Raw genomic sequence first — 17487 nt, 5'->3', positions numbered from 1 at the left:
CTTGAAGAGGAATAAGCAAGGAGAGAAGTAGTAGATCCGACATCTACTCTATATTAGTCATCATCTTGAGGTATAAAGTCTTCACCTTGATCTCTAGTTGATTAGATCCCTTCTCTTGAAAGTAAATGACCATTTTGGAGCAAAATGGAGTCAAACTCGGATCTGGAACTATCACAAGGATATGGTTCCAGATCTGGACCCCTCTAGGTCCCCAATGGCATAAAGTTGCTCACTTTATATAGTTTAGCCCCTTTGCATGCACAAAAACCTTGTAAGAAGCCTACTTTCGATGTTATGGCCTTGAAGGGCCTAGCATGCACGAAAAGTTTGCAACTTTACGTGGTATCTACACCAGGAGAGTTTGGATGTGGAGTTTGGGACCTTAGATCCCACTAAAAAGGACTGAACATGAAAGGGACTGAAGGAACTCGTCGAGTCCCTTAGCTGGCTCGACGAGTCGAGTAGGGTTTTCCCGTTTCGGGATCCGGGGTGATTTCGGTGAGGGATTAGAGTTTTCGGTCTTCTGGACATTGAGGGACTCGACGAGTTACATAGGTATCTCGGCGAGTTGAAGAGTTACTCGGGTAACTCGACGAGTTGCTCGATGCAGTCGACGAGTTGACGTCAACATGGACTGTTGACCTTGACCGTTGACCACCTTTTGACCTTGAGGGTATTTATGGTATTCCGGGATCGTGACAAATTAATTCATGATGAATATAGGAGGTTGAGTTGGAGCAGCAGGTGGGATAAATTGGGACTTAGCTTGTCAGTTCAGCATTCAAGAGGTGAGTCTTCTCACCATACCAATGGGTCTAAGGCACCAAGGCCGGCCCATTTTATGATATGTGGATTGTCGATTGATTATGCGTTATGTTAGTATGTCATTGTATGGAAGACCCCAGGGGGGTTCCTGTGGCAATAGGTTAAGACCACGTGGGGGTTCCCGTGACATTTGGTATAAGACCTTGGAGGGTTTTCATGGCATCCTAGTATATTTGCATGATTAGTTGTATGATATTTGCTTGGTAGGAAGACCATGTGGGGGTTCCCATGGCAGAAAGACCATGTGGGGGTTCCCATGGCAGGAAGACCATGTGGGGGTTCCCATGGTAGATAGTAAGACCATGTGGGGGTTCCAGTGACACTAGGTGTAAGACCCTGGATGGTTTCCATGGCTTCCTTATATGTTGTATGCATGGCTTATTTGATGATGTAGCTTTTATAGCTAATGTGATATATGTTATGTGGATTGTGTGCGGGGTATGCTTTGTAGGGAACTCACTAAGCATTAGCTTACAGTTTGTGGATTTGTTTCAGGTACATCTGAGCCCAAGGGCAAGGGCAAGGTCTGATGGTGCGACGTGCACTCTCTTATAGACGTTTTTACGGGACACTCTGATGATTCGTAATAAAATTGTATTTGATATGAATTTCGAAAACAATTGTATTTGGGATTTCATGGTGTGTGGAAAGTATTTTGGTTAATCAAAAATGAAAATTTTCTTTTGAAAAATTGGGTCGTTACACCTTGCACACAAATACTCGCGATTCCCAACGTGAGTTCCTACTAAGAACCCACTCGATATTTAACTCATAGCCCGAGATCGAAGGATCTACACTTGCATTTCACCTTCAACCTTATGATTCAAAACAACCCCTCACTAAACCGAGACATAAAGGTTCCTAAACCATCGCAGAGACTACCAGTCACGCACCTGGTCCAGCCACCAGGTTCCCAGGAGTCCAAATGACAAGGATATCCTAGCCTAAGCATCCTTCGACGCCACACACTGACCACATACTCAATCCTGCCAATCAAAATCCAATACTTCGACCCAAGGGTCTCTATTAGGTCCTACCTGCATTGCCATATACACACGGGACTCGCCCACAGGTCCCACCCAAATTATACTACGGAGCGCGCCTCGCCCACGGGTCCCACCCATCTAGAGCTACACAGGTCCGACTCCGCCTCGGTCCCCAATGGTCCTCAACCTAAAATAGAGAAATGCTCTCCGACATTCCTGTATGTCCTTCCCATCTAGAGCTACACATGTCCGACTCCGCCTCATGACCTCCTCAACTGATGAGTGTTACGATCCCACCGCAGTCTTACAACACTTCCAACCGACCATGGTTACCACCCATGCTCTTACCACACCCAAACCATCACAACCCCACTCATCATGAGTCGAAACTCGCATCCAACTGCATCCAATCAGGTGTTCATGTCATGCTTCGAACCCCAAAGCCTTCATCATACAAGAACAGGCAGCGAGGCTCTAACACAACCCTCAACCTAAATTCATCCACAAGTCAGATAAAAAGAAGACGTCGACTAGCTGTTGGAAGTTTCCTGAACTCCCACTGATGACGTGCCCCTGGCACGAACAAAGAAGTTGCGCGTAGACGCGCCAAAGAATGCCCCAAGGCATGCCGCTCCTAGCGCCAAGCCCGGCGGAATCTAGCGCCCGTCAGCGCCTCTAAGAACAGGGCACTCGCGGAGAAGGCCCGACCCCGCCATGGACACCCTCCACTCTAGGAAAAATATAAAGGTCTCAGGCGACAAGGCAGATGCTCAGAGCATTACCGCCTGAACCAATCGTTGGTTCTGACAGATTAAGGAGCACGATCATCCAATCAGTGTCCCCGATCCTATCGGGTCTGATGCCCTTGTCCCGTACGGACTAGCAGAGGGACTCAGTATAAAAGACCACCCCAGATGCCTTGGAAGGTAAGTCGTCTTCTCCCGATTTGCACACAATACAGTCCCAAGTCTATCCACTGACTTGACCATTTGAGCGTTTTCCCGGGAGCCTCCTCCCGGAGAACGGCTGACGATTCTTTCTCGCTGTGACCTCGCAGGTTCATCGGGATCATCAAAGACGTACGACACCACCGTCCGGGGACCAGGTCACATCATTTGGCGTCATCCGTAGTGTAACGAAAAACAAAAAAAAAGCACACTCCTCATCGGTGAAAGAATGGCGTCCGACGACACCGATGTAACTAGTGGGACACCAACCAGCCCTATCAGACCTATGATGTCGTTAGAACCAACCACCACCCCGGGGACCAGGTCACATCATTTGGCGTCATCCGTAGTGTAACGAAAAACAAAAAAAAAGCACACTCCTCACCGGTGAAGCGTCACAAAATGGCAGCTCGATGGTAACCACCTCTCCAACAACCGAGTCACAGAGATCGGCCATTGAAGGACCAGCTTCGTCCACCGTCGTAACAATATGAAGCGCTCCAATGCAAACACCACAACTAATGGTGATATCAAGCAATACAACACCGCCAACGGTGGAAAACGTCAGCGTCACACCGACTTTCTCGCAACCACCACCACTATATCACGTGGTAGGCGAACAACGAATGGTTTTCCAAACACCGCCGCTGAACCAGATGGTGAGAAATCGAACAATGGCTTTCCAAACACCGTCATTGAACCAGATGGCGAGAGATCAAACAATGGCTTTCCAAACACCTCCGTTGTGACAAACATACCCTTCAACACCACAATCCCACATTATCAGCCACTTGTGCCCAATAACCCTCTCACACAAAACTCACCCATCTTGCTCACCAAAACACTAACCTTCCCATTTCCACAACAAGCGTTGTATGGGCCAAATCCTGGCCACTCCTCGGCATACAACAACATGCTCATGCTGCCTTACATCACCACTCAGCAGTATAACCCACAGGGTGCCCTCCCCATCCCAAACCAAGACTGTCAATCACCCTAGACGACAACGCAGGAAAGTGGTTCAAGACGATGCGACCAGGGAGCATCTACAACTTCGGACAATTAAAGTATCTCTTCTTGACGAATTTCAAGCAACTGCGTAAATGTAAGGGAGATGCACACTCGATTATCGGCTGCAAGCAGAATGAAGGAGAGACAGTGCGAGAATACTTTACCAGGTTCACTAATGCCACAATGGACGTCCCACGCCACAACGATGGATTAGTAGCAGGCGCCTTCACGTGGGGCCTCCTCCCAGGACCGTTGTCTCAGAAGCTCATGCAGAAAAAACTGCAAACGCGGGCGGAACTAAAAAAGAAAGTAGAACGCTACCTGAGATAAGAGGAAGGGGAGGCAACGAAGCAAGTATACATGAAGGCCATGACCGCCTCGGTCACAAAGTGCCACAGCTCGTCATCGCCTCACCCCGAGACCCAAGGCGGGGGCAGACACTTTTGGCGAGGTAAGCGCTCGCAAGGACGCTTTAGACCATTCCAAAGAGACGAAAGATGAGGCAGGTAACCAGACATCGATGCAGTTTCTGACAAGTAACCGGTGAAAGGAGGAAAAGGACAATACTGCGAGTACCACAAGAGTAAGACACATGACACCATCAACTGCTCAGTGTTAAAAAGGGAGATGGAAGAAAAACAATTGAAAAGGAACCTCGTCGAGGTGGCACGAAGCCTCTGTGCCAAGTTTGATGCCGAGAATGTCAAGGACGCAGCCAGGGAGCGTGATCAACCTCACGAAATCCTAATGATATGGTCCAAGAGGGGAAGGCAGGAGGAACATGGTGATGTAGACAATCTCACTAGACCCATGCAATGGTTGACGTTTTCAATAAAAGATACTCGATCGGCAGGCTGGCGAGGCGACGACCCACTCATAATCTAAGGGTACATAAAAAATGTTACGATTCATCAGGTGTACATCGATACAGACAGTTCAGCGAACATTGTCTACGAGCATTGTTTCTGCCTTCTACCTGACAGGTGGAAGGAGAGCCTCAAACCTGCAACAGGACGACTAAAAAGCTTCACATGGCAAAGCGTATGGACCCTAGGCACGATCCACTTGCCCTTCACGTTGACCAACCACGACAAAGCAAAGAAGAAGACAGGTCTCATAGATTTTGTCGTGATAAGGCATCTAACGGACCATAACATCATCCTTGGACGGACGACCCTACTCAAATTTGGGGCAGTCCCGTCAACAATGCATGGAATAATAAAGTTCAACGCAACGGAAGGACCAGGAACGGTTCTAGCAACGCCGCCAAGGGAGTTACAATGTTATGAAATCATGCAGCCAAAAGAGATCATGTAGGAGAGCAAGAATTCACGGGTAAAGTCGGCAGGTGACAAAGAAATCATCAATGGGGAATACCCGGACCAACCGGTCGGCGTAGGCAGAAAAAAGGTTCCAAAATTTCAATCATCAAAATAGTTAATAAACTTCAAAATTTAAGTGTGGAATACAACCCAAAATTTAACTTCGAAATTCAGTTTAGAAAGACATGCATGAAGGTATCGTAGACATTAAAATAATAGTTCAAATAAAAATAGCATTTCATACACAACTAATCCTCTTCTAAATGTCAAATAGCTTCTTAATCTTCTAAGCTTTTACAAACAGCTATTAACCTAAAAAAAGAATATTAACCTAAAAAAAGAATATTAACGTAGTAGGATTAGTCTTATAAGTAGTATACAAATGAACACATGATATATATACAAATATACAAACGTACAAACTCACATATCTTCAAAATCACAAAAACATCAAGCTAAAACTCGGGGAAAAACTTAAGATAAGTCAAAGTATGTAAATCCATTCTTTAAGACAAAGGGTACATGAACTCATAAACCAAAGCGAAGGGTATAATAACTGGCAATCAAAATCAATCTTTTTTTCCATTATCACATTATTAAATTGATTGTCATTTATGAAGCACTTTGAAAATACAACTATTTGTGATATTTTTGAGTTTTTTGGTCACTTTCGTGGTTAGTTCTTTTTATATTATATTTATTACTTGTTATCAAAAATCAAAATATGTAGTTAACACAATACAAATGTAACAATGAAAGTTGTAATAAGAAGTTTTCGTTCATGTATAAGTAAAATTACCTAATTATTATACCTGCAGTGTCCCTTAAAAAATTATATCCAAATTCTCCATAAACTAATCATATAAAGTGTAAAAATATGGGAATCAATTACATGTATGATGAAAATTACCATTTGCATAATATAGGAAAGGAACCTTCAAATACAAATGCTAGAAATTCAAGAATTATAATTGCATACATTTGAGAACAATCAATCATCTTATCTTTTTGGTAACCGTTATCTCTAGTCTTTGAACATGAGTTCATTGATCTGATCAATTCCAATATCAGAGTAAGGCTCAATAGGTCGATCATCTTCCTCCAACACAGAATCAAAACATACAAGTTCTCTACTGTTTTCATCTGTCATAAATATACTTACAAAATTATACTTTCTTTTACCAATTTAAGAAACTAACACAAAATATGCAAACACATTTTAACCACTAAAACATGTTAACGTGGTTATATATTTCATCTAAAGACCACTTTGTTGCATAAATTGAGAACACGTGAAACATGGTTGCATAAATAAGAAGCCTTATGGGAGATTAACTCACCGAATATTGAGTTGAATGATGATGGAGGTGGAGTTGCCATAAAATTGAGGCCCATGTAGAATATGAAGATTGTTGCAATGATCACCATGGCATAAGTAGGAAGTGCCAATGCCCAGTACCTGAAAAGTTTTAAAAAAAACAGCACATTATATAAAATTTCATAATAAGTTTTATGTAAAAAAGAAAATATAACATCATTTATCCGATGCACATTTACTTACTTGCTAGGATAGTAGAAGATACCAATGGAATGTAACCAAGGATCAGGAACGTATGCCCATACCATGAAAATAACTATTAGAACAACAAAGCAATATAATATTAGGATCCTCTGAACACAAAATGAAACCTAACCAAAATTTTGAGAAAAGAAAGGATCTTTCAAGAATCTTCTACTTTGTAATCATTGGAAGAATACCTGTGGCAACAACAGTTGAAATAGATCCTACAAAACCATAAACTTCAGAAAGGTTAGGACCATGGTCTCCTGAAACACCAACACCTGAAGCCTTTTTGTTGTCTGCTTCAAAAACAGAGAAAGTTGTTCCCCTGTTTCTAGAATAACTAAGAGTCCTTCTAGGGCTATTGAAAGAACGTTGATCTTCCATTATTGCCTTTTCTAAATTCAAATCACCAGTCACATCTACTGTCACCAAAATAACAAATAATCATTACTCCAAGTGAAAAACTTTGAAACATCACGTCACTAATCAGTTATGCATGTAAGCACAAATTTGAATAAGCATGCTGGAATTCGATATCAAAGAAATTCAAAGCTCTCTTCTAATGGGCTACTTATTATCAGTGATAAGTAGGCTGAAATTACAATAAAACTCATGGAGTGCGCATACAATTTAGAGATTCTAGAACAGATAGATATTAGATAACAAAGTGCTCATAATATCTTTAGAAATTCAAAGCTTTCTCCTACTTCAAATCTCCAAAGCAACATCAATTTGCATAAAAAACTATTATACCTTTAACGAATAAGATTCGAGGCTAAAGTTAAGTAAAATTAATGAAAGATTGAGTTAACCAATTACTTGGATTAGGATAGGGCTTTTGCTAAGCAAAATTAATAGATATCGAGAGATGGAGACTTGCCATTCTAGGGTTTGGGATAGTAACGACGCTAGCAATAGAGAGCTCTTGACGAGATTCGTCGTCGAAGACGATGGATACGTTTTGGCGATCGATCGTTGAATTGCAATTTGGAATAGCAGTGAGTTCAGATGTTGAACTTGAGTTCCTTCAATAGTTCGATACTCGATAATCGATTGGACTGTGGATAGATGATTCTTAAAAGGCCCATGAAAAGAGGCCCATTAATAAAAGTCTGCTATAATAAAAATTCCAACCTCTCATATAAAACTTCAATTAGGGTTTTATTTTTCCTCAGCCGCATCGGTAAAACGCGACAGCCGGAAGGAAGAAATTATACGGTTCGTTCTCTAACAATGGCTTACTCTTGCATTCATTGCTCGAATTAATGCGTGTTTGAATAGAAACCTGATATGATATGCTTTTCGTAAATTCTGAACTATGTACATTTCAAGCTTTCTGAATGAATCGTGTGTCTGTGTAAGCAGGAGTGCTATAAATTGCTTATAGCTTCGTTGTACTTTTAGTTATCTCGCATCTTCTTATAGATTCCGAGATGCTTTCTATGTTCTTAGTAGAATGTTGGTGTTTACAAAGTTATTGGCACATATAAACTAGTTTATATCTTGTAATTAGCTTCATGTTTAATAAGAATATATATTGCGCATTGTGATTGTAGTCTGAGGGTTGTAAGGTTTTCAGGTCATATTGAATCAAAACTTCATAGGCTAAGTTGATGATCTGTTGTGAAGTGTATGTTGCTTTGTGCTGAAAGATGTTCATGTTTTCAGGTTCCAATGGCCCCAAAACAGCCAAAATCAATTACCCAATCCTTTTTTATCACTCCATTCACAACACCTGGATCCTAATTAGTCATTCACTCATACTTTTATATGAATTAAAGTATTGATCTTTTGGTGTTTAGTATACTTTTATATTTATATTATTATATATTTTTGTAATATGTGGCTGTTAGGTATCTAAACTTAGGTATAGAACATATAAAAACTACCTAATTTTGATTAAATCATTTATAATAATACATGATTATTTTTCCTCAGAACATTTCCTCCTAATTTAGCTCTAACATAATATGTCTTTTATCATCTTTTACTATGCAATCCCTACTTACGTACATTATTCAAATGATCACTAACATAACCTAAATAAAACAATCTAACGAAGTAAACTATGAATATCTTCTTTCATTTGCAAATAAACAATTAATGATTAAACAAATAACTCTACATTATCGTAAACTTCATCATATTATAGTTTATTCATTGTTTTTTTGTATGTTGTTGAAGTTGATTTTTAAGCCGTCATAGGCTAGTACCAAATGTTCGCAAATGAAAAATATATATATTTTGTACTAAATGGTTGTAACATTAATGATAAATTATACGACTAAAATATGAATTTTAATTAAGAAAGAAATGATGTAATTTATTTTTAGTGAAACTATGTAGTTTTAATAGCAATGTTATTAAGTTCTATATCTAAGCTTACATACATGATATATATATATATATATATATATATATATATATATATATATATATATATATATATATATTTATTTATTTATTTATTTTCAGGTGTTTAAAGTAATTATTGTGTTATTGTATGCATAAATGTGGGCCAATCAAAATTTAAAAAATAAATAAATAATCAAACAAATAAATAAGGGTAATTTAGTAATTTGATAAATAGTTTCTACAAATACACTCCTATAATTATGATAATTACTTTGACCTACCTTTATCCTTTTTTAAAACAATCAACAATATTGTATTCTATCCCATTCGATCCTCCCTAACCCTAGCTCCAAAACAGAAGATCGCCACCACCACCATCGATCGAACTAAGTGACCATCTCCAGTTTTTGGCCGAACCAAAGGAAGGAAGGCACGAGGCAGCGAGATTTTGCTCTTTCTCCTCCGAATCAGAGGTGCGAATATAGGAGGAGCGATTTCAATCGGCGACAGGGGAGGTCGTCTTCGTGGTTTGACGAAGTTGAAGGGACGAAGGAAAATGGTGGGGTGTCGCGATCAGCAGAAGTGAAGAAGTCGGGGTCCTCGGTGGGTTTGCTCGACGGAAGAAGAAGAGGGGTTGTGAGGGGTGTTGCTCCGATCAGTAACAGGTTCTCTTCCCTTTTCTTTTTGTTTGACTGTTAGATAGAAATCATTAGGGTGTTTGGGTTTGTTTCATTTGATAGAAACCAATGGGTATTTGGATTGGGTGTTTGACACGGAAGGAAAGGAAACACAAACGTGTTCTTGTTTGCAGATGTACTTTAGATTGATTTACTGTAAACCAATGAAGTTTAATCTTCAAATGGGTTTTTTTAATTTGATTTGATTTCAATATATAGAATGGATGTTTTGGGTTGATTGTTTGACAGAAATCAAAGAAATTTTGGATGTGTTTAGGGTTATTGTCTAATTCTTTCAAGGTGTAATATTTTGGGTGAATTGGGAATTTGTTCTGATTGTCTAATTTTTACAAGAAATTGAAAGTTATTTTGATGCACACCAAGCGCTCGCTAAAATGCTTCAACTGAATGATATTTCTTCGTTTATAGTATTCTATCAGAAAAGAATGTTTTTTATGATAATAATGAACATATTCTGTTAGAATTCCCCGAATTAATAGAATTATTTGGTAAATGAATTCCAATTCTATCATAATGGAATCACGAATTACAATTATGTTGGAATGAAATATGAATATTTTTTCATTAATTTATTCATTGGATTTGTTTCCACAGAAGCTGATGTTTGAAGAACGGACCACGAAATTTGAACGACGTCTCTTAACAACATTATTCTTTTAGAATGTATTAGTGTATTTGTTAGATTTTAATGTTTTTTTTTCCAGATTTGAAAGTTTTTTTAGTTTTATTCTTTAACAATAAATGTAATTCTTAGCAATTGTTACTTGTATTCTATAAGAATTAATGTAATTTTTGTTTTAATTCTTCAATTGATGGTTCGAAAATTTTGTTATTCTACAAGATATTTTTAAAGTCATGATCAAGAAATATGTTCAAGAATATTTTTAATTTTGAACATACTCAAACATATTCTGTCAGAATGTTCGAATTAAAAACCTTATAATTCGTAAAATCGGATTTTTAAAATTAATAGAATCTATGATCCCTTAGAATATGCAAATTTCCTTTATTAAATATATATTAATTGACTAAAATATCCTTCTAGTTAAATTAGATGGTATTTTTCAATTATATTTAATTCAATAATATGTATTAATCACTTTCTTAAAATAAGTAAAATGATTGGCCCATATTTATGCATACAATAATACAATAATTACTTTGAATATAATAATCTAAGCCTATATATATATATATATATATATATATATATATATATATATATATATATATATATATATATATATGGTCTTTTAGTATCAAGTTGTCTTTGTCTATTATGGATAGAAGTTTGCTTGTTTATCACTTTATCTACACTTGGGGCTATGGATTCTAAGATCATCAGATCTAGTAAACATTAATAAATTGTCGTATAAAGTTCTATCAGCAGTTCTTAGAGTTTAGCAACCAATTCTCAAACAGTTATCTCTTGAGTTCTGGAACAACTTTTATTAATCACATAAAACTTTACAAAAAATTAACAACATAAATAAGTTTTTTGAGATGGGTATGTAATGAATTTGACATTAAAATTGAAATGAATGTCTTTGTTTTTATGTCACAAGAACATTGATTATAAATGTTATTTTAATTTCTAGGTATGTGAGCCACTAAGAGCACCAGTTTAAGGAGCTCTATTGTAGGATGCTCGCCATTTGGCTTCCACTTGTAGGTTATTTGTTTATGATTCTAAATACTAAAATTGATTGATAGTAACATAGTAGATGTATGTTGTTTGGTTGATTTAGCTACTTTGTTTCGAGATGAGATTCATGTATTAGTCTATGGAGAGGAACATCATCATCTTCAAAATGTTAATTCTTTTTACTAATTTTTTAAATTCATATTTTTGACCTCTTTCCCAATTGCAGGCCATTATGAAAATTTTGTGGCATGTACCTTTACAATGAGATAAACCTAATGGGTAAGGTAAATAACCTCCAATATTGTTGCCAATACTTTGTTCGTTCCCATTTACATGAGATAATAAACTATTTGAGAAATTTAATGGCTTTAATACTAAATAAGTTACAAATAGAATGTTGTAATATAAAAAACTAGGATGCTATAGTTAACTAATGCCAGTTTCTAACCTTTTTTTAGTCAATTAATGACAAGGAGTTTAAGCACGATCCATCTGGTGTGAGTGAGATGTTATTTCGAAAAAGAGTTTGGCTATACTATAACAAAGAGTTAAAGTATGACGTTATTTCGAAAAGATAAGATATGGATACACTAAAAAATTGGGTTGGTATATGAAATGGAATCATGTTATTATTCTTCTTCGGCATAAAAAGTTCGTTTTAGAATCATATGACCCAATAATTGCAAAATTTTAGTTTTTGAGGTTTTTATTATGATTAGAGTTTGTTTATATCTCTTATCTATTTTTCTTTTGGTTGCGTGAAGCCGTGTCTGTTTTTGGCTCTATGAGTAAAATAAATCATTTTGTTTGAAGTCATTCAAAATAAAAGCTCCCTCATCTCAAATGTTTAAAATTCTAAATTTAGAAAAATAAAACAAAATGAGACTGAATTTGTGTTAGTGCATAAGGTTTGGTGTTGCACAAGGTAATAATCTTATAACTTTAGTCCTCTTTTACACTTTGGAAGCACTCAATCCATTTATCAGGGCATAATAGTCAAATTTGGAAAATTAAAAAAGTTAAATGTAGCGGAAATAAAAGTAAGTGCAAAAAAGAATATATATATATATATATATATATATATATATATATATATATATATTGGTTCAATTGTTTCTTTATGGTTCTTTTATTAAGACAGGAACAAAAATCAAGATTATGCATGTGGTATAATCTATGGGTTTTGGGAAAGGAGTCTTGAGAAGAAGTTGGTAACATGGATTTCAAAAGATCGGGGAAGAATCAAGAGAAAAGGGTATTTTTGGCTTTCGTATGATAATTACCATAATATGTGTTACATCTAATTGCATCTACAGGTTATTTGGTATTATTAACGATGGGCATATAACGGTCAATTCCGAAAAATTAAAGAAATTGAATACATCGGAAATAAGAGAAAGCACAGAAAAGATGGAAATGGATATTCTAGTCCTTTTATGTCTTTTTGGTTTTTTTTATGAAGATTGTAACCGGAATACCAGGATTAAAGATTTAACCTCACAGAAAAGATGTATCATTTCTACCATATTTACAATTGAAATTTATTTTGAATAACATGATTAATTACTTATGTAAACAAATTAAGTTCAAATAATAGCAACCTACTATCATTGATTTATTTGTTATAGCATCTTACTTTAACTTCTTCCCACTATAGCATTGTACTTTTAAAAAAAGTTGAGAGTTCAATGCTACAACAAAAACTACATTGCTTGAAGATACAAAAAGTCAGAAAAATAGGGTAGCTTTCATTCTGATGGGTGATTTTGCATGTGGTTAATGAAGGGCGAAGAAAGCATATAAAATGGATCCTCATGGCTAAACATGATCGAATCATATTAATACTTAATATTATTTTATATTTATAATATTTCTTAGCAGGAGTATAGGAGAATATTGAACATACAAAACAATGGAGTGTACGTGTGTTGCTATTATTGCACTTCTATTTCTTCCTTTTTATTATTATTAAGTTATAATGTTATCAACATCACATTTGTCATTTTGCTGCAAAGACCAATATGTTTTAGACTAACTTTTTGTTGTTGTTATCAAGTTATCAAGTCATTATAATTATTAATGGTCCAACGTTTGTTGTTAGCCTGCGCACTCGATGGAAATACTAAATACTTGGTTGATTATTAGACCATAGATACTTTTTATATTTCTTAAACTAAAGCATTTAAGATACTATAAAAATTGACTTATTAGTTTAATTTATATAAAACCGTTATTCAATTTTCTTATATGTTAAAATAGAAAACAAAAAAATGATAAAAAAATACATTAAACATTATTATAAGATACGACATTTCTACAAATCTAAAATAACCACAAGATTCACAATGTCAAACTACTTATATCTTATTAATTTAATAAAATTTTATAAATTTTTAGTTTTTCATTTTAATTTTTAATTTTTAATATTGTCTTCTTTTTTACCGTGGTTTCCACGGGTTGTAACCTAGTTAAAAATGTGATAATGGAAAAAAAGATTGAATTTGATTGCCAATTATTATACCCTTCGCTTCATGTACCCTTTGTCTTAAAGAATGTATTTACATACTTCGACTTAACTTAAGTTTTTCCCCAAATTTTAGCCTGATGATTTTTTGATTTTGAAGATATGTGAGTGATAGAGAATATGATAAAGAATGGGTCTTATAAAAAAGAGGGGAAAGTGGAGGGGCCAAATTATAATATTTATATTTTCTGTTTTGCACCCGATCCCTAGGCTAGTATAAATAACTATAGTCTTAGGGTTATTGGATCATTGAGTATTTTGCTTTTTAAGAATACGGTGTTAGCTTGGGCAGGAGGTTGTCTCTTTGGAGAGCCTCACTGATTAGGGCAGGAAGGATAACCATTTGGGTTTCCTTCTCTGATTATATTTGTTCAGATTAATCAATTTAAGTATTAATCTGAAGATGAACAAATATAATCAGAGAAGGAAACCCAAATGGTTATCCTTCCTGTCCTAATCAGTGAGGCTCTCCAAAGAGACAACCCCCTATCCAAGCTAACGTCGTATTCTTAAAAAGCAAAATACTCAATGATCCAATAACCCTAAGACTACAGTTATTTATAATAGCCTACGGATCGGGTGCAAAACAGAAAACATAAATATTACAATTTGGTCCCTCCACTTTTCCCCTCTTTTATATAAGACTCATTCTTTATCACATTCTCTATCAGTGAGTTTATATATATATATATATATATATATATATATATATATATATATATATCGGGTGTTCATTTGTATACTACTTATAAGACTAATCCCACTATGTTAATATTCTTTTTTAGGCTAATAACTGTTTGTAAAAGTTTAGAAGATTAAGAAGCTATTTGACATTTAGAAGAGGATTGGTTGTGTATGAAATACTATTTTTATTTGAACCATTATTTTAATGTCTACGGGCTTGTTTGATAAGCCTCTTACTGGATCCAGTAAGAGGTGAAAATCTGATTTGGTCCACCAAGACTGTTTGATACTAACATCTAATGGCTCTTACTCGATCCAAAGACATCTGATTTGGTCATCTGAAAAAAGATGTTGACTGAGAAAAAAAAATCCTTTCTTTGCCCTTATTCCAAAATACGCCCGTTCCTTCACATCTCTCTTTCGCGTTGCTGATGAACGAACGCAATCCTCAAACGTCGGCCTCCATCCCCAACGTCTTCGTTGTCGCCGTCCTTCTCCAGCATTGCCCTCCTTCATCGTTAGTTCTTTTCTTTTCTTGATTGATTTCGATGAAGTGTTCAGTAAAACGATTTTTGATTCACAATCGATTTCCAAATCGATTTCATAGGCTTCGCAACAAGATAACCAGTATGCCGATTTTTCATAGGCGTCACAACATGATAACCTGTATGAAGATGTCTGATCTATCTATGATTGTTTGATGCATTAGAGGCAGCCATAGCTTGGATTGAATAATGAATTCATCATCAATGGAGGATCCCGATGTCCCCAAACAGTTGGTTCTCAATGTTAGTTTGGTTTGGAAACAAACCCATGTTCCAAGAGATATATTGGGGTTTAACGTCCCAGTCGATTGATCCAAATTGATCTTTCTCAAATCAGCAGTTGAAAGAGATTCATCGTCTCCAAAATTCCAGATAGACTTGTCGTCATAAAAAGTGATGTCAATGTGAAGGTAACAAATCTTGATTTCTTGAAGTATTCAAAATTCCATATCAAATTGAATCCCATAAGGACAAGAAACTGTAAAAGTAATGAGCTTTGAAAGGAAATTGCAATCAAGATGATGAAGTAGATAAGCTGTAGCATATGCTGCAATAGTGGGAACATGTTGAAGTGATGTAGTTTGTGCATTCTCTGCTACTACATTGACTATACTTGTAGTGGGTTCTTTCATTTCTGGTACTTTTGTGTTTGTCTCCATGGTAGTAGAGCATGTGATATGCTGTTGTCTAGCTAGCACTTGAATTCTACTTTTGATGATTTTATTTATTCTTATTACAACATTGTGCTTGTATTTATTTTAATTACAACATTGTAATGATTTGATTGTTATAACATTCTACTTTGATTTGTTTGTTATAGAATTCTATCTTTATTTACATTATTTGTCCAATATAAGATAGTTTATTACTTTTTTCTCAAACCAATAGATTTTATTCAACACAAAACAAAACAGAGGGGTAAAATGGTCATTTTTAGTATTCATGACACTCAGTCGGATGTGTAATCAAACAACATTGTTTTAGTGGCAATGCAGTCACATCTTCATACCCAGACAGGATCTAACTCAGTCAACAACTATCAAACAACCCCTACGATACCTTCAAGCATGTCTTTCTAAACTAAATTTGAAAGTTAAATTTTAGATCATATTCCACACTTAAATTTTGAAGTTTATCAACTATTTTGATGATTGAAGATTTGGAACAGTTTTTCTGCAAAATTAACTATAACTTTCTAACGACAACAAATTAATGACCATTCTATACTTTACAAACTGAAATTTCAAAATCAACTAATCAGACCCAAATTTACCTAGCAATAACTTTCATCAGAAATTCTTTCAGAATCCAGAAATCAGAAAATGTAGAGAAATTCAGAAATCACTAATCAGTAATCACAAGAGATGAGAAAATTACCTGTCAACACTCCTCGTCCAGTCGTCCTCCTCTTTCCAGGAATTAGTAATCACAAGACATCAGAAATGATCCAAAAGAAAAAAACCAGATATTAGTCTTTCTAGGTTTCCAGCGTCCTCCGGGGGATCCAATCGATCAAAAAACTCAGAAATCAGGCTTAGACTTGGATCAAAAATCAGTAACCAAGGAATCAGATATACAGCTCCAATCGATTTGTGAATCTTGATTGCCTGTTGCAAATCAGATAAAAGAGTTACAAGAAATCAGAAATACGGGCTCCAATAGATTAATACTTTATTCTATATATATATTAAATCTAAAGGAAGTTAGCAATAGTAATTTTTATGTTTTTAGGTTTTTGCCACAAATGTTTAGTGAATTTGACACTTTTAGTCCTTAAAGTGAAAACTTTTACAATTTTGTGTTTTGATTAAGTTTTTGTGTTTTTAGGGTTTTGCCACAAATATTTAGTAACTTTGACACTTTTCGTCCTTGCAGTGAAAAGTTTTATATTATGGTGTTTTTGCCACAAATCTTTAATGAAATTGACACTTTTCGTCCTTATAGTCAAAACTTTTACATTTTGACATAAAAAACACAAAAAACCTCCTTTAGAATTTTGCCACCATATTTTCTCAACTTTGGCAACTTTCACATTATTGCCACAATATTTTTGGATTTTCTCCACCAGTGTCCTTTCTTTTGGTTGTCGTACACTTTGGACATCTAATTTTAGGGGTTGTCGACTTTCTCTCCTATTTGCGGTGATTTACACTTTCAGCACGTATTTTTTAAAGTTTGCCGATTTTCCCTATATTACCCCAAAAGCGGCGTAGCCGCGAGTTCTTTGCTAGTTTAAATAAAATCGAGAACGGCGGAATTCGGGGCGTGAGATTGAGCGTCATCAGTGGACTCTTGTTTAGGAATTAGGGTATTAAGCGCCTTCGTTTTGTTCGCTTTTCTAATTGCCGATATGCCCATCTGCCCAAAGCAACTGGATTAAA

General features: G+C 35.8%; 1 protein-coding gene and 2 long non-coding RNA genes across 6 annotated transcripts; 2 read left to right on the top strand and 1 right to left on the bottom strand.

The window, feature by feature from the left end:
• Positions 1 to 5934: 5934 nt before the first annotated feature.
• On the bottom strand, positions 5935 to 16741 carry LOC145105174 (phosphatidylinositol N-acetylglucosaminyltransferase subunit P-like). Of its 4 annotated transcripts, none has more exons than XM_079042308.1 (5): positions 16484 to 16741; positions 6850 to 7077; positions 6653 to 6725; positions 6432 to 6550; positions 5935 to 6234 (listed from the first exon to the last, which is right to left on the bottom strand). In XM_079042308.1, the coding sequence occupies exons 2-5, from the start codon at positions 7037 to 7039 to the stop codon at positions 6116 to 6118; spliced, it is 501 nt and encodes a 166-aa protein (XP_078898434.1). In that variant the 5' UTR covers positions 7040 to 7077; positions 16484 to 16741; the 3' UTR covers positions 5935 to 6115. The 4 variants fall into 4 exon arrangements, with proteins under 4 accessions (XP_078898434.1, XP_078898433.1, XP_078898432.1 ...); XM_079042307.1 differs by having other exon boundaries at positions 6850 to 7074; XM_079042306.1 differs by lacking the exon at positions 16484 to 16741 and adding an exon at positions 7536 to 7705.
• LOC145105176 (uncharacterized) lies at positions 7718 to 9969 on the top strand. Its single transcript, XR_013707252.1, has 2 exons — positions 7718 to 7873; positions 9369 to 9969. It is a non-coding gene; the product is annotated as an uncharacterized LOC145105176 (long non-coding RNA).
• Positions 11306 to 12869, top strand: LOC145105177 (uncharacterized). The gene is made up of 4 exons (XR_013707253.1): positions 11306 to 11376; positions 11580 to 11637; positions 12495 to 12608; positions 12670 to 12869. It is a non-coding gene; the product is annotated as an uncharacterized LOC145105177 (long non-coding RNA).
• Positions 16742 to 17487: the final 746 nt, after the last annotated feature.

The sequence above is a fragment of the Lactuca virosa genome, chromosome 4 (genome assembly GCF_052849685.1).
Source record: "Lactuca virosa cultivar CGN04683 chromosome 4, Lactuca_virosa_CGN04683_v6, whole genome shotgun sequence".
In the NCBI taxonomy this organism is placed as follows: domain Eukaryota; kingdom Viridiplantae; phylum Streptophyta; class Magnoliopsida; order Asterales; family Asteraceae; genus Lactuca; species Lactuca virosa.
The sequence above is the reverse complement of the archived record's forward strand: the minus strand, read 5'-3'. Positions and strand labels throughout refer to the sequence as shown.